The sequence below is a fragment of the Trachemys scripta genome, chromosome 1 (genome assembly GCF_013100865.1).
Source record: "Trachemys scripta elegans isolate TJP31775 chromosome 1, CAS_Tse_1.0, whole genome shotgun sequence".
NCBI lineage: Eukaryota > Metazoa > Chordata > Testudines > Emydidae > Trachemys > Trachemys scripta.
The window spans coordinates 331,291,727-331,318,362 of NC_048298.1; the positions used below are offsets into that span (position 1 = coordinate 331,291,727).

At 49.0% G+C, this 26,636-nt stretch overlaps 1 protein-coding gene and 1 pseudogene across 1 annotated transcript in view; both read left to right on the forward strand.

Moving 5' to 3' along the window:
* The window catches only part of SPCS2 (signal peptidase complex subunit 2), a 19,158-nt gene extending 5,899 nt beyond the window's left edge, over positions 1-13,259 (forward strand). The window contains 5 exon segments of the mRNA XM_034779490.1: positions 7,102-7,286; positions 9,041-9,201; positions 10,406-10,540; positions 12,273-12,444; positions 12,446-13,259. Of these exon segments, the coding sequence (XP_034635381.1) occupies positions 7,102-7,286; positions 9,041-9,201; positions 10,406-10,540; positions 12,273-12,444; positions 12,446-12,502 (710 nt within the window). The 3' untranslated portion in view covers positions 12,503-13,259.
* Positions 13,260-19,879: 6,620 nt separating this feature from the next.
* LOC117871900 lies at positions 19,880-22,753 on the forward strand (annotated as a pseudogene).
* Positions 22,754-26,636: the final 3,883 nt, after the last annotated feature.

Genomic DNA, 26,636 nt, shown 5'->3' on the forward strand with positions numbered 1-26,636 from the left:
CCCCCCCCCCCCCCCCCCCCGACATCCCCCTCACTGGGTGCAGGCTGGTCCCTGCTCCTCCACCCCAGCCATCTCCTGTGTGCCCCCAGGGATCCCCCCTCACTGGGCACAGGTTGATCCTGGCATACTCTCTCCCCTTTGAACCCTGAGGTGGGAGCCCTGGCCCCTTAGAGCATTACCTCCATGAGCCCTGGTACAGGGGCACAGGCATCCATCTGGTGCTGGTCCTGTGACCCTCAGCACAGGAGTCCTGGCACCCACACCCTCACAGAAGAACATCCTTCACACCCTGTATCTGAGTGTCGAGAGACCTCTACATGGCTCTCTCCCCATGAGTATAGAAGCAGGGCTTTTTGCACCTATACGTGCCCCCCTTTCCCCACTTTGAATATAGGAGGGGGCTCTTTGGTCCCATAAGGCTTCCTCACCTATGTACATTGAAATGGTGATTTTGGCATGTATATGCCACACGCGGGCATCGAAACAGGGCTCTCTGCTCAAGCAAGCCCTCTGCTGCCAACATCACATTTTGCAATTCACATGCTCCTCTCCAGGCACTCTTTAGTACCAACCCTGCTTCACGGAGCATTTTGCTATCAGAATCTACTCCGCACAGAGGTGTGGTTCTGTAAATACACATTTAAAATAATGGACAGCTGTAACTGGTCCCTCTGCTTTGTTCCTTTTTGGTATTGTCTCTTTGCCTGGCATGTGCAGCATATGGTAGGAAGTAAAATGCAGAAGTAACAAAACATAGGAAACTAAGGCCGGTCTACACTAGGAGCCTATTGCTTGTACAGCTATACAAGATCAGCAAAGTGCTCCTAGTATGACTTCAGCTTATGTCAGCATTGCTTATTCCAAATGCCCACCACCACCACCTTACTCTGAGCAAAATAAGTGCGAGTTTTGCTGGTATAAGCGGTGCCCACAATAGGGGCTTTTACTGGCACAGTTTTGTCAGTTACAGATTGTACCTCATTTTTACTCCTGACAGACATAGCTATACTGGGAAAAGTTTGTAGGGTAGATCTGGCCTAATGCATATGGTTATTAATATGAAGTGAGTTTGGTGATCTCAGCCCAGTTTTGAAGGGCAAGGTGTTTGCCTCTTTATTTCTCTATTTCTCTGCACCAGCTTTGACTTTGGCCTGGAATGGGACAATCGAGTTTGAGATCAAGATATCCTGAAAGCTGTAGGTTTTTAGAGCTGCAGTTTTTTTTTTTTAATTAAATACTTCCAAGTTTCTTGTTGCAAGCAAATGTGTTTAATTTTCCAATTTCAAATGGCAGCAGTTTGTGGTTTTTAGTGTGATACCTTCTGGAAGTATCCTCATTATTTTCGATGTGCTTAGTAAGCACTTAATTGTGGTTATTTAAAGTGCAACCAAAGCCAATGTGCGCTGTGGAATATCAATATCTTTATCTTCTGAAATGGCAACTGTCCAGTTGGTGCAGAAACGGAGTCATTCAGTAACAGTGCATTAAATCGGTTGGAAACCCTAACTATAATCTGGTGTATCCTCCTCAGGATTTCTGTTTGAATGTGTGCACACACACCTGACACCTGTTCTTTCTCAGCCATGTTGATTCTTTCTGGGATGCTTTGGATGGCTTTAATGAAACCTGATGATCTCAGGGAGCAAAGCAGTTGGGGTACATGTTGGTGAGGCGATATCTGGAGAACTGTTGGTGTCTGAATATCTTTGGTTACAAGGGTTTGTATTCAGATTTACAGAAGAGCTAAGACTAAGGTCAGGAGGTATGCCATGGCAAGGAACAAATATTTAGTACACTTCTAGTGTTTTATAAATATACTGTCAGGTAGAACTTTTCTGAGTACCTTGCATACTGACTACTCCATACTTCCCTACTCCATTAGTAGGGCTTGTAGTTCATCTTGGACGATAAGCTAGATCGGGTCCGGATTTTGATAGCCACAACCTGACAGATTTCAGAGTAGCAGCCGTGTTAGTCTGTATCCGCAAAAAGAATAGGAGTACTTGTGGCACCTTAGAGACTAACAAATTTATTGTAGCATAAGCTTTCGTGGGCTACAGCCCACTTCATCGGATGCATGTAGTGGAAAATACAGAAGGAAGATAGATAGATATATACACACACACACAGGGAACATGAAACAATGGGTGTTACCATACACATTATAAGGAGAGTGATCAGTTAAGGTGAGCTGTTGTCAGCAGGAGAGAAAAATAACTGTTTGTAGTGGTTATGAAAATGGCCCATTTCCAGCACTTGACAAGGAGATATAAGGAACTGTGTGTGTGTGGGGGGGGAGATAAGCATGTCTCTCTAGTTGAGTTGAAATAGTTTTATTACAACCATAATCTACATAGGATGCTGACTTATTCCTATTGGCTACTTAACCTCATGTGGAGGAGAGGGTGCCAACCATTCTTAAACATGCAGATGTTCGCTCCATCTTCAAGGTCTGAATCCCTCTCTTTTGATGTTGTAGTGTAAGATGGGAGTCAATTAGTGGTGATGACATGCTGTCATCCCTTAGGGATTTGACATATACCATCTTTTGAGGGCTGATCTGAGCTCCCCTATTGCTCCATGTAATAGAGGCCCATTGGTGAAATTACTTCCAAATATAAGATAGAGTATTTGATGTTTCCTCATTTATGCCCCTTGCTTGTTGAGGAGACTTGCTTCCAGGCAGTGAGGTGGTTTAAGAACTTGGGTGTCACTTTCCCTCAGTCCTTGTCATAGAAGGTTGTGGGTTGGATGTAGTATACAAGTGGGTTTTACTGGAGCGATTTGTGCAGGAAGATCCTTGTTTATCCTGGGATGACCTTGCAAGACATCTGATTATTTATGTCTATAGCACCCCAACATGTGCTGTGTGCCTCCTAGAAATATGTGAAAAGACAAGTTCACTCTCTTAAAAATGCCCCAATCTAATAAAATAAGAATGACAGGGTGAAAGGGGTGAGGAAGGACCAAGATAAAGATCATGCAGTGACTTAATTCTGACATGTGAACATGTTGAATTCCTTCCATAATGGGGTATTTTTTGTGTGTGTTAACTTGCTGAGATGCAGGAGTGAGCTTTGAGGAAGGATTAACATGGTGGTAGTTTACACAAATGAGTCTTGGCGTTACTGTAAGCACTTGGGAGGCATGGAAGCATATAAGTACAGTAGAACCTCAGAGTTACGCAACACTAGTTATGAAATGACCAGTCAACCACACACCTCATTTGGAACCAGAAGATGTAGTCAGGCAGCAGCAGAAACCAAAAAAGAAATCAAATTCAGTACAGTACTGTGTTAAATGTACACTACTAAAAAACAAAGGGAAAGCAGCATTTTTCTTCTTCATAGTAAAGTTTCATAGCTGTATTAAGTCAATGTTCAGTTGTAAACTTATGAAAGAATAATCATAAAGTTTTATTCAGAGTTACGAACCACCTCCATTCCCTAGGTGTTAGTAACTCTGAGATTCTACTGTACCTAGCCTCTAAAAGAGATTACCACCTGTCAGCAGGGCTTCTCCATTGCTGCTGCCTCCTTAACAAACTGCTGTACATTTTCTAGGGTTGGCATGGGGGTAGCTATACTGATGCAAAAAAAAAAAAAAACAAAAAAAGTAAGAGGGGTAAATCCTAACCCACTGGGTTGAGGCAAAATTCATTAATGTGAGGCACTCGGTTACTAAAGCAGTGAGCAATATAGACCAACATGTCAATAAACAAACATTTTTAATACAATCAAGTTCATCTCCATATTTATTGTCTGTCCCTAATTGTCCTATAATGGACACCTGTGAATTCTTACACATTTCACATTTTATGAGAGGGATTCTTTTATTAGAACACAGACATTTTATTCAGTGGCTCAAATGTTCAGAGATCACTTTTAACATAAGTTAATATTAAATGTTTAATCATGAAACATAGAGACAACTTCCCTTTAAATATCGCTGGATTCCAAGTGTCACTTTTTCCCTTCATTTCATATCTTAGGAACAAGCCCAGGAATAGAGTAATGACTTTGTGGAGAGAACTAATTATTGTCGCTTCAGAAAAATATTTGTTCTGGTAATTTAATAAAGGGCACATAGAAATAATTGAGAATTTCTCTGATTTTTTCACAGTTCATCTCAAAGCGGGCAGATCAGTTCCAAAAAGAGACTTTTATATGGCTTGTTGAAGTTACCTGTTGTATCAAATTTGTTCAATTTCACAAGTAAAAAGCTAGTTTTTCTATCAGCCCTGAAAATTCAGCCTCTCTTCTTCTTGTACTTCATCACCAGTAACAAAGATTCTGCAGGTCAAATGACACTTTTGCTTCTTTGTAACACCGTTGGTTCCATTGGGTTCTATGGGTGTAATAGAGGACAGAACATGGTCCTGCAATTGACAGTTCACAGTTCTAGTCTGTACATCAGCAACACAATAGGATCAAGCTATTCTATGTTGACTCTGCAGGTCTAACCGTAATAACTTATTTTTGACACTTGAGTGACACACACAGCAGATCTGTAGCATAAGAAGCTGCCATTTTTACGTAATTTCTTTTTGGAACAGTAATACATTTTAAGCCTCTAGTAAGCAAAATACAACCGCTTGTAGGCAAGTAACTTCCCACAAAACTTTTGGATTCCACCCCCCACCCCACCCAATTGAGAAATGGAGCCTAGAGGTTCTGGCGAAGGATGAATAGGAAATGCTTGTGTGCAGTCATGACATTTGAATTATTTTCTTCTAGCTCCTTTTGGTATCTCTTTCTGCCAACAGATAAGGAGTAATGGAGGGACTCAGAGGTGGTGTGGGGATGTGAAGCTTACTCGAGATTTGGCTACCAATCTAGTTATTAGAAAGAAAATCAGAAATCCTTCCCCCTCAACCTTTTTCACTTTCCCTCTCTGTCTCCCCCCCCCCCCCATCCCAAACACATGCGTTCAACTAAATCCCTGTGGATGATCTAATATGGAGGGTGGAAAAAATCTAAAAATCATTGACTTGTATGCCTTTATAATCTGTAGGAAAAGGTTTTCTCACCTATGATTCATTCTATACTAACCTTAGCATTGCTGTAAAAATTGGGGTCCAGTGGCCTTCCATAAATATCTTCTATTTTAAACTTACCCCAAAACAAGGGCTATGTTCACTACTGGCCCTTTGAGTTAAATACAAAGGGCCTGTTACTACTCTGCCTTGTAAAATCCGCTCCTGCACTCGCACATGTGCTGAAGTTTCCTAGGCATTCAGCGATTCATGCCTGTGTGTCTCAGAGCAGAATTGTATGATTATTTTTCAGTGCCTGTAGAAGTAAATCAGGGCAAACATCTTCTTTTAAAATACACCTCTACCCTGATATAACGCGACCCGATATAACATGAATTCAGATATAACGTGGTAAAGCAGTGCTCCAGGGGGGCGGGGCTGCGCACTCCGGTGGATCAAAGCAAGTTTGATATAACGTGGTTTCATCTATAATGCGGTAAGATTTTTTGGCTCCCAAGGACAGCGTTATATCAAGGTAGAGGTTATTTTAACCCAAGAGAGAAATGTTCTCTTCTGGCACTAAATCGGTAAACTGTCTTGTGAACTTCACCTTGGGGAAATAATGCAAGTTCAGAATATCTCCTACCAGAATCTAACATATGTGGTCCAAGTCCCATCGAAATATCGGGCTATTTAAAATACACACAGCTCAAAGCAGTACTGTAAAGTCCTGCCAAATGAATGTAAGACAGATATTGCTACGAGTTTTATGAACTTTAGGGAGAGAGTTAACTCTTTCATTGCACACAGGCAGTTATACTTGGTCCATCATAAGCAATGGGGCGCATCTTTGGGCGACAACTTGTGGGAAATTTGAATGTAATAATAATAATACGCAACTCGTACATAGCACTTTTTATCACTAGATCTCAAAGCGCTTTACGAAGGAGGTCAAAGTCATCATCCCCATTTTACATGGGGGAAACTGAGGCTAAGTAACTTGCCCAAGGCCACTCAGCACACAGTGGCAGAGCTGAAAATAGCACCCAGGTCTCCAGAGTTCCAGTCCAGTGCTCTTTCCACTAGCTCACACTGCCAAGTGGCTAGATGACCTGCATATAGCTGGGCTAAAAGAGTAGGGATTATTTTTGTCCTTGTTTTCTTAAAAAATCTCTCATTAGTCTAGAGCAGGGTTCTCAAACTTCATTGCACCGCAACCCCCTTCTGACAACAAAAATTACAATACAACTCCAGGAGGGGGGACCGAAGTCTGAGCCCAGCCAAGCCCCGCTGCCGTGGGGATGGGAGGGCAAAGCCAAAGGGCTTCAGCCCTGGGTGGGGGGCCTGTAATCTGAGCCCCACTGCCCAGGGCTGAAGCCTTCAGGCTTTGGCTTCAGCCCCGGGTGCTTGGGCTTCAGCTTCAGTCCCAGGCAGTGGAACTCTAGCCGTGGGCCCCAGCAAGTCTAACACCAGCCCTGGTGACCCCATTAAAATGGGGTTGCGACCCATTTTGAGGTCCCGTCCCACAGTTTGAGAACTGCTGGTCTAGGGTCTGAGTGAGAAACTTGTCGTTTCTTTTTATTTGTATGTGCCATTAAATTGTCCTCATCAGATTCCTGATTTCCCCCCCCCCCCTCAAATTTCCCCTGTGTTGGCAGAGTGTGTGTGTGTGTATATGTGTGTGGAGAGAGAGAGTTTTCATAGCAAATGCAAGTACTTTGGAAGATTTGATGGAAAAGAATTAACAAATCATCCAGCATCATTAAAATTCCTATCACTGGCAGTGACATCTGTTGACAAAGGCAAGCATAGGACTGAAATTAAAATCACTCCCCATCTTAAATTGTCGCTTTACGGGATCATTTCTACAGCGCTGTTTGAGACTCATCAGATTAAACCTTTTCAAAACTTGGTATATCATGGCCACAACAATAAAATCTACTAAATCTGAGGTCTGCTTTGAGAAAAGCCTGGTTGGAAGGTCTAATGTCATGTTGAATTGCGGTGCAATCCACTTACATACTGCAGCACAATTGTGTAATAGATACTAGATTTTGTTAATCTTTGGACAGTCGTTCATATACAGATACTTGCTATGGAGCACTTCCTTTGAGTTTGGCTTTGAGCTATCATTTGCTATTATCTTCCTATTCAGTATAGAAACAAACAAAATATTTACACATGCCAAGTTCTTGGAAGTGACTTGATTTCTCAATTTGCATTGCAGTGGAGGATTGATGACAAACCAGTAAAAATTGACAAGTGGGATGGATCAGCTGTGAAAAATTCTTTGGATGATTCTGCCAAAAAGGTATATTCTGACTGACTGACTGTGTTAGCCTCCCGATGGGCCTTTTGAAATCACTGCAGGTGGGATCCACAAAGGTACTTAGGTGCCTAAGTTCCATTTTTAGGTGCTATTGTGAGGCACAATAGATGCCTCTAGCCCAGTAGATGCCTAAACTCACTTGGCATCTAAGTTTTTTCCCTCTGGGCATGCTCACTGCCACTTCACTCTAAGCACCTGGGCGCCTGTTTCCTTCTTGAACATATGCACTACTGCTTTCTGGTAGGTATTTGGAGGCTTATCCCCACCTCAGCTCCAAAGCCCTTCACAAACCAGGAAAGAGAGAGGTGTTCGGTCCCCTAAGTCATGTGCGAGGGCCCAATCCTGTTGGCACCCTCTGAGCACACCTTCCTGATCGAACTTACCCGAGGTGCCCACACACAACAGCCAGGGGCGGAAAGACCTCCCTTATAATCTTGAGCCTAGCGGATAGGGTACTCATTCAGGGTGTGGGGGACCCCCAGTTCAAGTCGTCCCACCGCCCTTTGTATAGGGAGCAGCCACCTCTCAGGTGAGTGCCCTAGCTACCAGGCTATGGGATATTCTGTTGTGATTTCCTCAATGTCTCCTCCTGCAGTTGTTCCACTTGAATTAAGCAGTGGAATACTTCACTATTAATTGGGCCAGTGACCGAATTAGAATGCCTGTGTAGCCTAGTACTTATGGCACGCACCGGAGACATGGCAGATCCCTGTTCAAATCCCATCTTCCCCTCAGGAGGAGGAAGGACATGATCCAGGCATCTCCCCTATCCTGGGGGAGTACCCTAGCCACTAGGCGAATGGGTTGTATGTAATGGCCCCCCCCTCCTTGGCCATTTTGTTTCAAGTTCTGCACACAATTTACACCCATCTTCTGGTTTGTGAATCACAAGCAGAGCTGGCGCCTCCCTGCAGCCCAGACTTAGGAGCCTGTATCTGTGAGTGGGGCAGGGCTTAGCACCTCCTCCTCCCCCTCTGGTTGGCGTAGAATCCTAGAATAGCAGGGTTGGAAGGGACCTCAGGAGGTATCTAGTCCAACCCCCTGCTCAAAGCAGGACCCATGCCCAAGTAGGCTGCTTTAGGTGGCTCTGCACCTAGCAGGCTGGCTTTGGTGGATCGCCTTTCTTAGGCGCCGACTCTCCCTGTTCATCATATAGGGAGCCCAGGTGCCTAACCCAGCTTGGGGGCTTGCACTGTTGCTCCTGTGATTTTTCTAGGTGCCCTCAGTGTTGCAACACTTGAGTCCTTTTACGGATTCCACCTTGGAGCCTCGCTCTGTACAGAACTCTCATGAAAGTCAATGACAGACCTGTATGCAGGCGTTTCCAGGATCAGACTCCTCTTGAGTGCCTCCTCCTAGAGCTGTGGGTGACTCGGAAATCACTTGCTTCCAACTCAATTACTGTCATTTTGCATTAATAACATTGGCTAGTTAGCCTTCAAATGGCTTTTACGTGTGTCAGTGAAAAGTTTAAAGAACATATGTACATTTAAAGACTATTTAAATTAGATATAAAAAATATCTAAAGTTGCAACATTCTCACCACGTTTATTGCTGTTTCTGTGACGCTTCTGGATTTGAATGGGTTTTCCCCTTTCTGATGCTTTAATTAAAATTATCTGGATTATGCAGTTAAAATTAGTGCATCTATAGAGAATTAATTTAAGTCTTCTTTGGAAGCCACCTGTAAAAGTAGCCAAGTGTACAATAAACTGGGCTCTTTGCTTTCCCATCAGGTTCTCCTGGAAAAGTACAAGTATGTGGAGAATTTCTGTTTGATTGATGGCCGCCTCATCATCTGCACAGTCTCCTGTCTCTTTGCCGTCGTGGCTTTGATTTGGGATTATCTGCATCCCTTTCCTGAATCTAAACCTGTTCTCGCTTTCTGTGTGGTATCATATCCTTTCCTGTGTGCTGCAGGTTTAAGGTGTGTTTGTCTTCCCCCAACAAGTGTGGTTTAAAAAAAAAAAAAAAATCCATAATTGTCTTTCCCTCTTTTAGCAGACATAGAAGTAAAATTGATAGGTCCCGTCTGAATTTCACACACAGTGGGACTTACCGGGTTTCTTCTTTAGTATTTTATTTTAACATACGAGGCCTCTTCCGCTTTATTTTAGTGTAAGAAACTTGTATTTCTGTAGACAGACTCCTATAGCACCAGCTGCTTCCTGTGATACTGCAGATCAGGTGCTGGGAGTGAAATGGCAAGCAGGAGCAATTGTCAGAGGCTGCCATCAAGGAATAACAGGCAGCATAAAAATTGGGAAGAGGACAGCAGTATAAATCTAAGTTACATTTAGAGACCAGTGAGTAAATCTGAAGAAATGAGTAACTTTTATCATTCTGGTTTTTTTCAGCAACATACTCTGCCATTCTGAATACTGACTTTGTTTCTGCTGTTTGGCTATAGGAGTTAGTTAGTGCAGATAATTCAGGATACCATGTCCAGAGTGATGGCTAAAAGGTGCAGTATTTCTCTGTATATGCAGCAATCTCTCTGAATTGTGCAGATAGTCTCAGGGGGGCAGTGTGGGCTGGTAAACCGAGCACAAAGCTGAGAGCCAGGAGTTTTGGGCTTCTATCCCCTACTATTCCACTGACCTGCTGAGTGACCCTAGACATAAGGATTATTTCCACTGCTTATTCTGCCTCAGGCTTTCCTGAGGCCTCCTTTAGATGTTGCCAATGAAATTTCAGTCAAGTAACTGAAAACACGATTTAGTCTTTTATATTCACGCTTAATTGTCTTTTAATCTTTTGAGTTTTCTATCTGACTCCTTGGTAAACCTCATTCAAGGGAGGTTCTGATAAACTTTTGCCCACCATTCCTGTCTATTCAGGCATTGATCTGTGGTCTGGTGGCAGTGGGAAGATTTTTAAGAGCCAGAGATTGACACGTTATATTTGCATTTAACTTGTTCATACTAATAAAAATGTCAACCAAATACCGAGCTCTAAATGATCTTGTCAGAAGCAATTAAATACCTCAGGCGCTGTGTGGAGATGAATCATTTATTTGTATGCATTCCATTGTTCACGTGTCCTACGTGTTACTGTTGCATGGCTCTCGTATTCCCTGAATTTCTTTAACTTTCCCGAACTTATTTTGTGATGATGGGAATCCTGACCATCTATACCTCATACAAGGAGAAGAGCATTTTCCTGGTAGCACATCGAAAGGATCCTGCAGGGATGGACCCTGATGACATCTGGCAACTTTCCTCCAGTCTAAAAAGGTATTGTTGCTTCTAGAACCACAGTTACCAAAGGACCATAGTGACAGAACATCCACGCCCTGCTGAGGCCTGTGATTTGCCTACTTACTGTAGTTATTATGGGGCAGGAATGTCAGTTCTGCTCCCTGTTGGGTCTGTCACCTTTCTCTGTGCAGATTTATTCAGAGCAGCACAGGCGCCAAATGGCTGGTGTAGCATAAGTCTTATGCAAAGGGTTATATATTACATCTGTGTCATGCACTGCATTGCCTCCCAATTGGCTTCTAGGCAATATTCAAAGTGTTGGTTTCTATCAAAAGCCCTGAATGGTCTGAGACCTGCTTCCTTAGAGCCTGTCTCTCTCCCTGTGCTCTATTGCCGTTAACACCCACATGGAATCACCCCAGATGTTTTCTGCTCTCTGTATCAGTGTTTCTCAGCCCGTTGGTAGAGCCCTGTAGCAGGCATGGTATTGCCACCCTTACTTCTGCACTGCAGTGCTACCTTCAGAGCTGGAGGCCTGGCCAGCAGTCGCCACTGTTCAGCTGCCCAGTTCTGAAGGCCAAATTTGAGTCAGTGGCACTGCAACTCCAGGAGCCAGATCACGACTCCACACAAACAAATTTGGTTCAGGTGTGGGGGGTGGGGAGCCAAGCCAGCCTCACAGCACTGGATTTGCCATTGTGGGATGAGTGCCGGGCTGGACATGAACGAAACCATCCCTGGGTCTCCACCCCCAGACTATTTACTGGGTAGTGACAGGCTATAAACATTTACAAATGGGTCCTTCAGCCCTTAGAAAAGTAGACCCCTTAACTCTGTTTGCATGAATGCAGATTGCAGTATTGGACATTTAGTTCCTTTTACTTTAGCTCCTGTCATCATTTCTAGTTTTGAGATGGCTAAAATTTGTATGCAGTATACGGTTTTCTGTCTCCTATAACTAACATGTGGAACTCATGAGACCCCAGAGTTTAGCATGATTCAAAAAAGAAACTTTTTAAATGAAGAGAGAGTTAGCTTAGATTGGCTAAAAGAATAAGGGATATAAACCCTCATGCTTCAGGTATAAACCAATCACTGACTGATGGGTTAGGAAGGAATTTAGGAATCCTGCATCTTTAAAACATCTGGTACTGTCTGCTGTCAGATATGACACCAAAAGAGATGGGACACATGGCTTTTCATATATATGCATATAGGGAGAGATGTTTGGCTCCCTGTTTGTGATGTAATTGTGCTTTCTATTCCTGGCCTGTAAAATATATTTTAATTAAAGTATAAAACAGTCAGACTTTTGGACACACAAGCATTTTATTAACTGAAACAATGAAAGCAGAGCAGGAAGGAAGTGGGTGGGGGAGGGAGCGGGAGCAATGTTAATTCACTTTTAAGGGCCGAAGAAATGCTTACGTGGAATTGGTTCATGTCATTTAAAACAGGGAGGCGTTAACCCGAAGTGTGGCTTCTGAAATTCTGGAATGTGGCCCAATTAGCCTCATCTTTGACTTAACACAGTTTTCCTTAAAAGATCATATAGATACATATTTAAAAAAAAAAAAAAAAAACCACCTAGAAACACACATGGAAGGTGGAAATCTTCCATGGCTGTTGAACTGATCTCACGGCATGGACGCTGCCATTTTCAGGAAGTCAGGTCCATTGTGACATGGACGGATTGATCTTTACTGACATGTGAAGAAAGCCCCCTCTCTAAACTCTGATTCAGGTTCTCTTTCTGTGTCCCTTCAAGGTTTGATGACAAATACACCCTGAAATTGACTTTCATCAGCGGGAAAACCAAACAGCCGAGAGAAGCAGAGTTCACCAAATCTATCGCTAAATTCTTTGATGACAATGGAACATTAGTCATGGAGGTCTACGAACCGGAAATCTCCAAGCTTCATGACAGTTTGGCCACGGAAAAAAAAACAAAATAACTATTCCAATGGCCATCTTCCTGCGTGGATCATACTAAATTAATACCAATAAAGAAAGTGAAATAGCAAAGAATGTTACTTGCCTCTGTTTTTGTCCTGAAATCCTATTGAATTCTGGATAAAGCAGGATTTTTAAACTTGGATCCGAGATCTTGAAGCTAATGCCTAGCTCAGACAGTCTTGATCTGTATGGTTGCAGTGTTTAACCTGCCTTTCAGGTTGCTCTGTCACTTTTGAGATGATGATGGATGACATTTGACCTAACAAAGACCTTTAGGAGAGAGGTTTTTGCTCAATGCTCTATTGACTTCCTCCTTTTTACCTGGCAGTGCTTTATAGTATGTAGCTCTGTGCCATGCAGTGTTTGGGGGATTTTAGCATTCACATTTCGCTGACTTCATTTTATCCTTTTCGTCGTGAATCTTTGTTAGGAATTCAGGACAAAACCTTTATGTAAAACAACTCTGTCCATTCACAAACAAGTGTTTTCTTTATTTTTATATTTATCTGATTGGGGAGTGGGTGGGTGGGATCGATTTTTATATCAAATCCTTTTATCTATTGGAAGGGGAAAATATCGAGACTGCAAATATGCTACTTCTGTATGTTAGAGCACGAAATTTATCGACAAGGTGAAAAAATAAAAGCAATGGCATTTTTTGAGCTGTAAATGTCCTTCATGTTTGTCCAACTGGCATATTTCGTATTGAGATTCTGTTCAGTTGTGTCCCTGATATAAACTGTCATTTTTCTAAATGATTTTTTTTTTTCAATAAAAGGAAAGAACAGATGTGAAAACAGTGTTGCGGTCTTCATGGGGGAGAGATTAAAGGAGCACAATCATCTTGAAGATCACATTCCTGTCTAGAAAAACATGGTACCCACTGCCACGTTACATACTTACCTGAGATCACTAACACTGAAGAGTTAGACCCAGATCCAAAAAGGAATTTACGTGCTTATAGCCCTTCCCTTGCCTTTTTGTGTGGAGTTAAGTGCACCGCTGCTGTTCTTGCTAGAAACTCTTCTGGATGCAGGTGAGGGGTTTCCAGCTGTGAATCAGAAGCACACATAGGTGCCTCCATCCAGCTCGGACATAGGTGCCTAACTTTTGAGAGAGATGGGGCTTAGGACACACCCCTCTCATCGGTGTCTGCTATTGGCTAGTTTAGAAGACTACCCCCCAGTTTGCTGGCATTTGTGGGTCTCATTCTCAGGGCCCAAACTCTCCCCATGCATAGCCTAGGCATCCAAGCCAGGGTTTGTGGATGCCCCAGTCCCTTTGTGGATTTGGGCCTTTGACTCCCTTCCGTTTGTGCATTTGACAGGACTTTCTCGGGAGTCCGTTTCACTGTTTCTTGGAGACTTCAAGGACGAAACTGCCCAACTGAAAAGACTTTATAACCATCAGCATCGTCTTGCAATGATTTGGAAAAAAAAAAATTCAGTTTCGAAACAATTAAGTTGTCGTCCTTTAAAGAACAGCAATGGGCTAAGACAGCCCATCTTGTCTTTGAAAACGAGTTGTCCCTGCTGTGATGTCATTTGGTTGGAAGGGACTTTGCTTTCTTCATGTTAAAAAAATGAGATTACATGACCTATTTGTATTGTGCCCATTTGCATTGCCTCCAGGGTCCCAGTCAAGGATCAGGAGCGCACAGCGGTAGACGCCGTACAAAACAGAACAAAAAGATGGGCCTGACTCTAAAGAGTTTACAAATTTTGTCACATAAAAGGTGAAGCAATGGAAGGTGCCGGAAGTAGTGGAGAACAGCTTGTTCCTGTTCTGGGGAGTGAAGAGAGGTTAGCAGTGCAGGGGGCTGCTACGGGGACCAGTGTCATGTAGAGAGGAATTTTCACAAGCACTGGGCCTTAGCCAAAGTAATGTCAGCCTCCTTCAATGAGAGCTGTGATTGGCCAAGGCGGAGTGCTCTTGAAACCTCCCACCCTGACCTCGTATTTTTTTTTTCGAGAGGAGGAAGTAGATGAGAAGCGGCTGTGTTTGTTCAGGCCGCTCTGAATTTAATGAGAATTGGAGGTGGGTGAGGAACTCCTGAGAGCAGCCATTCCCGCACCCGCTGTGCCCTCTTGCCAGGTGCCACTCAGCTAGAGGAAGAGCATGCACGTGACCACATTCGTCTACATGCCTGGTACCTCGGAGGGCTCTGTGCCTCCGGAACCTCTCAGGAAACCACATCCGTCTGTTTTGGACAGAATAATGAAGCTGAGAAATCAACTCAGATAGCCTAGCCTCCAGCTGCAGGTCTGTTTACTGCAGCTGGTTCCTTCCAGGAGGAGTTTTACAGGGGGAGGGATCACCAGAGAGGGATATAAAGTCAAACTTCAGACCTTGTTATGGGGCTCCCTATCTAAGCATGGTCCCTGGAAACCAAGCACATAGTGACACATGCTCTTCCCCTACCCTTCCTGCTATTGGGTCCCAGCGACCTTGCTCCAGGCATGCTTAGCACAGTAGCAATTCACTCACCAGTGACTCCGTTTATGATCACTGTGATAGCCCCTGCCAAGCCAGCACTAGCCTGACAGTGCCACACTGTTCTCTGCAGGTCATCAGCCGGCTCGGCTTGGCAATCACCTAAGCAAGCAGCAGGCTAATGAGGCGTATGTCTACACTGCAGAGAAAAACCCGTGGGTCTGAGTCTCAGAGCCCAGGTCAACTGACTCAGGGTCACAGGGCTTGGGCTGCAGGTCTTAAAAAATAGCATTCCCGCTCGGGCTGGAGCCCAGGCTCTGAAACTCAACACGGTGGGAGGTTCTCGGAGCCCGGACTCCAACCTGAGCGGTAATGTCTACGCTGTTGTTTTTGAACGTCCAAGCCAACCTGCCCCGGGCCCTGAGACTTTGTGCTGTGGGTTTTTCTTTGCAGTGTGAAAACCCTGAGAGTCAGTGTGAGACTCACTAGGAAGCTTAAACAGTCTTGCCATTTAGGATGCTTTCTGAAACTGCCATTATCCAGGCTGCTGTCCCAACTCCCAATGAGACCAAAACTTTTGGTTACTTATCTCTTAACTGTTGTTCTTCGAAATGTGTTGCCCCCTGAGTAGCCAGTCATCTAGGTAAGTGTATATCTGCACCTGCCTCCTTCAGAGGAAGGCTGCTACCACCGACGTGCATTTGGTGAACACTCGTGGGGCTGTCGACAGGTCGCAGGGAAGGACTGTGAACTGATAATGTTTTCAGTTGATCACGAACCTTAAGAAGCGTCTGTGAGCAGGGAGAATCGCTATGTAAAAGTACACGTCTTTCATTTAGAGGGCAGCGAACCAGTCTCCCGAATCCAGGGAAGGGATAATTGTAGTGAGGGAGACCATGCGGAACTTCAACTTTACCATGAACTTGTTGAGTCCTGGCAGGTCTAGAATGGGTCTGAGACCCTCCTTGGCTTAGAGGATTAGGAAGTATCAGGAATAGAATCCCCTGCCCCTTAGCTCCTGAGAAACCTCCTCCACTGCTCCTATGATGAGGAGCGCCTGCACCTCCTGGATAAGGAGTTGCTCGTGAGAAGAGTCCCTGAAGAGGGATGGAGAAGGGGGGTGGGGAGGAGGATAGGAGAAGAATTGGAAAGAATATCTCACTTCCACCGTGCAAAGAACCCAGCAGTCCGATGTTATTTGGGACCACGCACGGTAGAAGTGGGATAGACCGTTCAAAAAACACGGGGAAGGATCCGGTGTTGAGACAGGTGCTCCATCCTCGGGCACGCTTTCAAAATGTCTGTTTTGAGCCCAACAAAGGCTTAGTCGGGCCCTGTCCCTGTCTGGACGGGGGATGAGAAGGCTTAGGACTGCCATTCCTACCTCTGCGCCTGTAGAATTCCTGCCTTGGCTGAGGAGGATACGGGTGCTGTTGGGGCTTAAAGGGTTTCGTTGGGTTGCCAGGGTGTGTGCATAGCCAAAGATTTCATTGTCCCTCTGGAGTCGTTGAGGTTATGCAGTCTGGAGTCAGTCTGCTCGGCAAACAGATCCATCCCGTAAAAAGGTAGTTCTTGCATAGTTTGTTGAACCTCGGGCAAGAGCCCCAAGGCCTGCAGCCATGAACTACACTGCATAGCTATCCCTGAGAACAAGGTGCGCACTGCTGAGTCTGCAGCGTCCAGTGAGGCCTGTAAAGAGGTCCATGCCAGAGCCTTGCTGTTCGGGGCAAATTCCTAAAGCTGTGTTTGTAAGGTTATTAGTAGTATGATTTGTTACGTTTATATGGAACCCATTTTGTTATCTAAAATGGAGGACTTGGTCATGTGAGGGCAGTTGGAGTGTTTTCCCGCCCTTTCCAACGGTCAGCAGTGGCCCAAGTAGTAAACAAGTTCCAGTTTTAGCTGGATTTTCCCGGGGATTCTATGGGGTTTCCCTGAGGGGTTTCGCGCTATAGAGTCTATAGAAGAGCGGCAGTGACCTCAGTTCGGGGCTGCCCATCCGAGTGGCAGGTGCACGCGGGTTTTGCTTCCACAGGTGATTGAAACTCTGGACAAGTGCCATCTCCAGCTATTACTTACCATCTGCAGCAGTTAACTTCCACCGTTGTCATTCACCTGTGAACACCCGCTGTCATCTCGTGAGCCTGCCGCCGTGCCATCTGGAGCCAGTGAGAAGGACGAGTCATCGAAGGATCTCCTCAGAGTTCCTCTCCAGAGGCTCTGTACAAGCCAAAGGATCGAGGTCCTGAGCGACCATCAGAAGGGTGACGTATGTTTACTTACCGTTTGTACTCCACGGGGGTCTAGTTTGGGTCTTGGCTTCAGGTCACAGATGTTCTGAGTTACTGTACCGATAGAGAGAATAAGTTTCTGTTATTGTTTTATGCATTTTTCCCGTTCCCATTTATGTACCTCAGTTTCCCCAAAATAAACACAATGTGTTTCTATACACCTGATTCCACATGTCTCATTCCAGCAAAGGGAAGGAAGGTTACATAAGCAGGACTAGCTTGGCTACCAACCAGGTGATAGATACTGGAGCTCACAGTAAAGGACTGTGGACCTGTATTTTTGTTGGGGGGGTTCCCTGCAGCCTTTCCATATTTTATTCGTTGACCTAACATTGCCCTCCTTGACAATTGCCCCAAACTTCTCCCGCTCGCTAAACTTCAGCATTGAGTTCCAGGAGTTAAAGGTACCTGCTCAGGATTGCCTGTTGCTTGACAATCCTCAGTTACAAGCCCCCCATGGAGTAAACTTTGCATTTGAATGAATTCAAGCACTTGGTGTCCTTAGATTTAGGCGCTGGGGCTTGCTGACCCTGCCTCTCCTTTACTGCTGTCACTACCAGCGAGCAAGGCTGTGGGTGTGTGAACAGGTATTCAAACCCCTTTGGGGGCACGAAGTACTTCCTCTCTAACCCTTAGTGGTGGGAGGGATCGAGGCTGGGGTCTGCCAAATGGTCTTTGCATTGGCTTGTATAGTTTTGCCACTGCGCAGGCCATGGCCGAAAGAGGATTGGGCCAAAAGAAATCTGATGAGGTTCAACAAGGACAAGTGCAGAGTCCTGCACTTAGGACAGAAGAATCCCATGCACTGCTACAGGCTAGGGACTGACTGGCTAAGCAGCAGTTCTGCAGAAAAGGACCTGGGGATTACAGTGGACGAGAAGCTGGATATGAGTCAGCAGTGTGCCCTTGTTGCCAAGAAGGCTAATGGCATTTTGGGCTGCATTAATAGGAGCATTGCCAGCAGATCGAGGGAAGTGATTCTTCTTCTTTGAGTGATTGCTCATGTCGATTCCAATTAGGGGGTGTGCGGGTCCTGCTGCTCCCAGTGGCCGGGCCGGCTCCAGCGTTTTTGCCGCCCCAAGCGGCGCCAAAAAAAATAAAATAAATAAAAATAAAAAAAGCTCCAATCGGCGGCACTTCGGCAGCAGCTCTACCGCTGCTGCTTCATTTTTCGGCAGCAATTTGGCGGCAGGTCCGAGGGACCCGCCACCGAAGAGCCGAATGTGCCGCCCCTTTCCATTGGCCACCCCAAGCACCTGCTTGCTGTGCTGGTCCCTGGAGCCGTGAGTGCGGAGCAGAGTCTGCGGTAAGGGGCGGCGGGGGCAGGTCAGATGGGGGCGGGTGGGACTCGGTACAATGGAGGAGTGGGGGGCAGGTCTGATGGGGTGGAAGGGTCTTGGCGCAATGCAGGGGTGGGGAAGGTCTGATGGGGGCGGAGATGACTTGGCACAAAGGGGGTTGATGGGGCAGATCTGATGGGGGTGGAGGGGACTTGGCGCAATAGGGGGCTGGCGGGGGGCAGGTCTGATGGGGTGGAGGGGGCTCGGTGAAATGGGGGGCGGCGAGGGCAGGTTTAATGGGGCTGCAGGGAACTCCATAGAATGGGGGGTGGGGGCAGGTCAGATGGGGGCGGGGGGGACTCAGCGCAATGGGGGTGGCGGAGTAGGTCTGATGGGGGTGGAGGGGACTAGGCGCAATAGGATGGGGGGGCAGGTCTGATGGACTGGGAGGGACTCGGCGCATTGGGCGGATGGGGGTGGGCAGGTTTGATGGGGCTGGGGCGTGTTGTCAGACATCACTTGTATGGTGCTCTGCTCTATTCAATGTTGATAACAGTCGGCTGTGTGGGTGTGTTCCCTCTGTGTGCTGTCCCGGCTCTGCGCAGATCGCTGGCACAGCAGACCTCGAGCGAACCCCCAATGACCACAGACTCCAATGAGGTACGAAGGCCCCCGGCCAGGTTTATTGCCAAACGAAATGCAGTCTCTAGCTCCCTGGATCAGATGTCTATAGTTCTGCTAATACAGATGTGCTCCCTGTCAATGGACCGGCTCAGACAGTGGCGGGACACTCCACTGCCCCCTAGGCCAGACAAAGTCACTGCCCAGGGATGCATTCTTATATACAGGTACAAACAGGTTATACATCACTCCTGACACATTGAGGTACAACCCCTCTACGCATTAGGGTGCTGCCTCTCTCCTAGTACATGTTGGTTTGAACAAACAACTTTATCCATCATATTATCCTTTTGACCCTGTCTTTAGGATGGGTAGCCTGTTCCCCATTATCTCTGTGGAATGTGTTCGTACCAGAATGTTCTGGTGCCATCCTGGTACTTGATTAGTACTTAGACATATTAGTACTTGATACCTTTTAGATATGTGTATATGTGCAATTAGCAGCCTTCTCCTTGCCAACTTCTGTGAGCAGGGCCTGCCTCTGTCTCACAGCTTAACTTTGCATTATGTTAGCAAAGTCTTGACCATTACTTTAGTTCAGGCCTCAGGCCTCATACCGGGCCTCCGATACCAAGGGTTTATGTTTCAGGGCCTCATCTTGCTACGGGGGAACTCGATACTATGGGGGATGGCGGGGGCAGGTCTGATGGGGCGGGGGGGACTCAGCGCAACGGGGGTGGCAGGTCTGATGGGGGTGGAGGGCACTTGGCGCAAGGGGGGTGGGGGCAGGTCTGTTGGGGGGACTTGCCATGATTGGGGGCAGTGTGTAGGCCTTTTTGAGGTGGGGCGCTGTAGCACGTCTCTTTAGCAGTAATCTTGGATGAAGCAGTGTCTGCAGGGGTGGGGTGCGCTTGGCTCGGCTCAGTAGGGCTTGAATCCCTGCCAGGGTTAGAGCTTCTCCTCTCACTTCTCTTGCTGTTTCTAGGCTCCCTGGTCTAGTTTGTCTTGTTCCCCGCTGGAAAGAGCAGAAAGCCGGGCCAGGAGGGAGAGGCCAGAGCCGGTCTGCATTGGAGACAGCGCTGCAGGGATCCCCTCCAGCAGGGCAGGCATCGGCTGATGGTAAATTGCTGCCCTGGGCTGGTGCTGGGAAAGTCTGGGCTTGGAGGAAGGCCCCTGTTTGTCACTTGGAGACCGTGGGGCCCGGGTTCTGATCGCTGTGACGCTGGTGTAAACCCCGAGCCAGAAATTACTCTGGTGTAACTGAGCAGAATTTGGCCCTAACTCTAGGGTTACCATATTTTGTGCCTCCAAATGGAGGACACTCCACGGCCCCCGGCCCCGCCCCCAGCCCCACCCACACCCCCGCCCCCTCCCCAAAGTCTCCGCCCCCTCCCCTGCTTCCCACGAATATTTGATTCGCGGGAAGCCTGAAGCAGATAAGGGGGGTGTGGGGGGTGGAGGCGCGGCCCAGGCTGGCCCCCCGGCGTTTCCAGCCTGGGTCAGCTCGGGCCCTGGGGTGCCGGCCCCGGCCGACCACCCCTGGCCCGCCCAGCACTGCCGGCCCCCGGCGGCCCGGCGCACCCCCCGGCTCCCGGCCCCGCGGGCCCGGCTCCCCGCTGGCCCGGCTGACCCGGCTCCCCGCCGGCCGGGGTCCCCGCGGGCCCGGCTGATCTGGCTCCCAGCCGGCCCGGCCGACCCGGCTCCCCGCAACTAGTAACTCCCCGTAACTAGTATTGTTTTAACCCCCTTGATCCCTTTTCTCTCCCAGCTGAGGTCTCTGGTACGTCAAGACATCATGATCAAGGCTTCGATGAGCTCTGGGAAGGTGACTCTCTTCCACCAGGATCCACGGAGTGGGGTCACCTATCGGGTCCCCGCACTGCTGTATATCCCCACAGACACGCTCCTGGCGTTCGCAGAGAAACGCTCCTCTGCCAGGGACGAGGACGCTGAGTACCTGGTGCTGAGACGAGGTCGGAAGACAGGGACTTCGGTCGAGGTAATTCCTTGTGCATTGTTTCCCTGCAGACCCCTCTCGCTTGCTGCCCAGCCCATATGGGATGGTCATCGTGATGTACTGAGGAGTGGGCCCCGCTCACTTACCCCTCTGACTTACCTGTTCTCACCCCGTCTCTCCTGCTGCAGTGGGGGCCCAGGGAGTGCTTGATGAACGCAGAGTTACCGGGTCACCGCACAATGAACCCCTGCCCGGTGTATGAGCAGAAGAGTCAGACTGTTTTCCTGTTCTTCATCACGTCACAGAGCAATGGCAGATCTGGACCGGGCAGAACGCCGCCCGGCTGTGCTACGTCCGAAGCAAAGATGCCGGCCAGACCTGGAGCTCGTTAACAGACTTGACGGAGCAGGTGATTGGGGAAGACTTGAAGGACTGGGCCACGTTTGCGGTGGGGCCGGGGCACGGGGTCAGCTCAGCTCCGGGGGTTGGTGATTCCGGCTTATACCTACCACATTACCGCTCGCTGCTGCCGCCTGCCACTGCCCTGCTGGACCCTGCCCCGGGCCTTGGTCTTTTATAGTGACGACGGCGGGCAGCGCTGGCACAAGGGCGAGCTGATTAAGGGCATGAAGATGGGGGAGTGCCAGGTGGCCAAGGTGGTGTGCCAGGCCTGCGACCCCGTGTTGTACTGCAATGCCCGCACCCTCTGCCGGTGCCGGGCAGCGGCGCTCAGCACAGACCAGGGGCTGACATTCAAATGTCGCCACTCATGCAAGCAGCTGTGCGAGCACAGCTGCCAGGGCAGCGTGGTGAGCTTCACGCCGACAGCAGGGCTTCTGGAGGCGGATGGCGCAGAAGTGCCAGACACCCCAGCCTCCAAGACGACCTGCCTGTTGAACAGTGGCAATGCCCCATCCGCAGAAGCACCGTGTCGTGGCTACTTTACTCCCACCCGACAGGTAAATGCAAGCAGGTCGACCTGGGCATCTACCTCAACCAGTCCCCATTGAACGAGGCCAAGTGGGAACACCCCTGGCTCCTGTACAAAGGGCCGTGCGGTTACTCGGACCTGGCTGTGTGCCAGGAGGCGCCAGCACCGCTCTTGTTTGGCTGCCTGTTTGAGTGCGGGGTGAATCACGCGTGTGAGGAGATCTCCTTCCAGCTCTTCTGCTTTGAGGATCCTCAAAGCTAAAATCCGACTAGCATGTCCTCCGGGGGAGTAAGCCCCCCCTACCCCTCCCCGGAGATTCTCACCCCCATGAGGCCTGGGCTTCCGAAAGCAGCCTCTTCTTTTGGGTGTCTCTTCTTTGGGGTCCGGGACTTCCTACAGCCTGGTTTGCAGAAGACTTCCTAGGGCAGGGGTAGGCAAACTATGGCCCGTCGGCTGGATTCGGCCCGCAAGCCGTTTAAGACAGACCACAAACTCACACTGGGGAACAGGGTCTGGGGATTGCTCCAGTTCGGTGGTCCAGCCGGGGCGCCGGGTCGGGGGCCGCACCACGCAGGAGCCGTAGCATGGCACCGCTCCGGGGTACATGGTCGGGGACCGCACCACGTAGCTCCCAGAAGCAGCCGCATGGTCCCACTCTGAGGGTCGGGGGTCCCTCCACGTGTAGAAGCTGGAGAAGGGACATGCCACTGCTTCCGGGAGCTGCTTGAGGTAAGCGCCGCTTGGAGCCTGCACCCCTGAACCCCTTCCCATGCCCAACCCCCTGCCCCAGCCCTGATCCCCTTCCCGCTCTCCAAACCCCTCAATCCCACACAGAGCCCCCTCCTGCATCCCAAACCTCTCATCCCCACCCCCAGCCAGAACCTGCACCCTTTCCTTCACTCCAACCCCAATGTTGTGAGCGTTCATGGCCTGCCATACAATTTCTATTGCCTGATGTGGCTCTCAGGCCAAAAAGTTTGCCCACCCCTGTCCTAGGGCCTGGTTTGCAGAGGAGCGAAGCATCCGTCACTCCATCTGAGATTGAGAACTTGGCCACAGCCCAGGCAGCCGTGCCAGCCTCTCCATTGCCATCCTACTGCTGTACCACCACCCTGAGCCAGATGCACCACCGCCAGGGGCCAAAACGCCTGCTGGGGCAAATCAGCTCCCCCATCCCCAATTCAGCCCCGGACCTGCTGCGGACAGGGAAAGAGCACCGCAAACCCAGCCCCAGCCCGGACCTGCTGCAGCCCCAGCCCTGCCACAGCTGGGCGAGGAGCGCCCCTCCCCCAGCCCAAACTCAGCCCAGATGTTGCAGTCCATATGCTTTATAAAAATATGTTTATAAGAGTGAATATGGTGTAACTGGAATATGCTTTATGCAAAAGGTCTCTTGTCAGGTATCATTACAAAGCTTATAATCTACTGAGTGTGTTCATCCTATTTGAATGAATGTATCATTCTTGTATCTGAAACTAGGAATGTTAAATATAACTCTGAGGTCCTATTGTAATTATGCAAATTGTGGGCCATTAATGGTGGCTTGGAATCTTGATGGCTCCTATTCACTAGGACAATTGGCTGTAAATGGCTCTGTTTACTTGCAAACCTCCCTGTATATGTGGGTGCCAGCCTGTGGGTAATGAAGTCTCACAGGACATGTGAACATGTCACATGATCCATCTTAAACCTGGTGCTTTTTCATTTAGAAGGAGGGGTGGGAACCCAGAGAAAGACAAAGGATTCCCACCTTGTGCCAAAGATATAAAAGGGGGTGGAACAGAACAAAGGGTGCTTCCAGTCATGAGAGAGCCCCTGCTTTTCACTTAAGATGTCTGTTGGAACTAACAAGGACTGTACCGGGGAAAGGATTGGGCCCAGACTAGGAAGGAGTCTAGTCTGTGAAAGAAGCTTATTGGAACATCTCTGAGGGTGAGATTTACTTGTAATCAGTTTCTTAATGTATTAGGCTTAGACTTGCATGTTTTGTTTTATTGTGCTTGGTAATTCACTTTGTTCTGTCTGTTATTACTTGGAACCACTTAAATCCTACTTCTTATACTTAATAAAATCACTTTTGTTTATTAGTAAACCCAGAGTAAGTGATTAATACCTGAGGGAGCAAACAGCTGTGCATATCTCTCTATCAGTGTTATAGAGGGCGGACAATTTGTGAGTTTACCCTGTATAAGCTTTATACAGAGTAAAACGGATTTATTTGGGGTTTGGATCCCATTGGGAACTGGGTGTCTGGGTGCTGGAGATAGGTGACCTGCTGAGCAGTTTTTGGTTAAAGCCTGCAGCTTTGGGGGCATGGACCAGACCTGGGTCTGTGTTGCAGCAGGCTAGCATGTTGGTCTCAAGAAGGCAGGGTTCTGGAGTCCCAAGCTGGCAGGAAAAATGGGCTCAGAGGTAACTTCAGCATGTCAGGTGACTGTCCCAAGAGGGTCTCTGTGATCAAACCCATCGCAGCAGGACTTTGCACTTGTCCTTGTTGAACCTCATCCAATTTCTTTTGGCCCAATCCTCCAATTTGTCTAGGTCACTCTGGACCCTATCCCTATCCTCCAGCGTATCTACATCTCCCCCCAGCTTAGTGTCATCCATAGGTGCCAACTTCCCCTCTTTCACGTGGATGCTCGACCCCACCCCGCCCCTAGCCCTGCCCCCACTACTAAAGTCAAGATATATCACGTCCACTGCTTTCCCCATATCCACAGAGCCAGTTATCTCATCATCACAGGGGCCAACTTTTCCTGGCACCGGTGGGTGCTCGACCCCACTGGCCCTGTCCCGACTCCACCCTGCCTCACCCCTCCCACCCCTTCCCCGCCCCCATTCCAACCCCTTACCCAAAGTCCCCGCCCCAACTCCACCTCCTCCCTGCCCCTATTCGACTCCTTCCACAAGTGCCCGCCCTGGCCCTGCCTCTTCCCAGCCTCTTCCTCTGAGAGCGCCATGTTCCCGCTCCTCCTCTCTCCCTCCTTCCCTCCCTCCCACAGCTTGTTACGCCACGGCGGCAAGCGCTGGGAGGGGAAGCGGGGACGCGGTGCGCTCAGGGGAGGAGGTGAAGTGAGTCGGAGGGAGGAGCAGGGCGGGGAGCTTGGCTGCCGGTGGGTGCAGAGCACCCACCAATTTTTCCCTGTGGGTGCTCCAGCCCCAGAGCACCCACGGAGTCGGCACTTATGCTCATCCTTGAAGGCAATCAGGTTGGTCAGGCATGACTTGCCCTTAGTGAATCCATGTTGACTGTTCCTGATCACTTTCCTCTCCTCCACGTGCTTCAAAATGGAGAAGCGCCACTAGGTGGCGAAGCAAGACCGCCAGATGCGGGAAATCAGGGAGGGACTGACTGAGGGGTGGAAATGAGAGGAGCTACAGGATAACGGGGGGAGGGGGCAGAATCGGTGGCCCGAGACAGGCAGGTTTCCACGCTGGGAGCCTGCCTGTCTGGGGAGAGCAGCGCTGGGGCTTTCTCTGTGCAGCTGAGAGGCCAAGCACCTGCAGCGAAAATTCAGCACGTGGTATTGGAAACAGCCTGGCCTAATGGTTAGAGCACAAGCCCCAGGACTGAGTTCTAGCCCGGGCTCTGCCCCTGACTCACTACCAGACCTGGGGCAGGTCACGGCCCTGCTTCGTGCTTCAGTTTTCCCATCGATCTCCCGGGGAAGGGCCAGGAGATTCCCCCCTGCTGTGAAGCACTGGGAGAGCTGGAAATATCGAATAGGGAGGGTAAGTGGCCGATACAGGAGGCCACACTCAGGCCTGCATTGCCCTCTAGGCCCTGCCCTCACCAGCCACACTGCCAATGAGTGACGTTTTCCACGGCCATTTTGGCTGCTATCTCCCATTACTCTCAGTGGGGCTGACGTCAGCCAGAAGCCGTCTCGGTGTAAGGGGGCTGCTGGCCCCCCACGGAAACTGAGTGGGGTTGTTTGGCTGCCCTGTCCCAATACTGGGAAAGGACCATGGAGAAATCAGCATCCAGAGACTGAGTCCCTGGGGCCAATGCTCCAGGACAGGCTGATTGACAGGGCGGGCAGGCCAATGAGGGAGTCAGAAGCCCGGGTCCCGTCCTGTGTGAGCTGGAGTTGCCTGACCCAGGGCAGGGCTGAGCTAAGGGGAGGGCGGGGCTGGAGCCGGAGCAGCCCTCGGGGGTGGAGGGGTTGTGGCGTGCTGGAGCTGTGGATCTGCGCCCCGTCCCCTCCAGCACCCCCCGACAGGGGAAACCTGCCAGTTCCCACCCCCTCACTCGCACCCAGCCTGCCCTGGCTGTCTGCTGATCCCTTCATCGCAGCGCAAAGGAGTCCATGGTGTTTGGACACGCCTGGCCAGTCGGCAGCGCTGGGGCGAGCGTGTTCCCCTGCACCTGACGGGGTCCCTGTGCCTGAGGGGTTGGAGCATACAGGACCCCTGGGAGGACTTTTGAACATGCCAGGTAAGGAGCCTTTACCCACGCCTCTGCCCCATCCCTTTGTCCACCTCACCCACCCGGGAGCTTAGGGTCCTTTATGGTAATCCCTTGAGTGCCCAGCAGACCTCAAAGATACCCCGTTAGCTGCCTAAGCTTCTATGGCCGCTTTTCAAAAGTGCTAGCAGTGTCCACTGAGAACAATGGAGAATCGTCCTCACCCCACCCCCATTGGGAACAATCAGGGCCGGT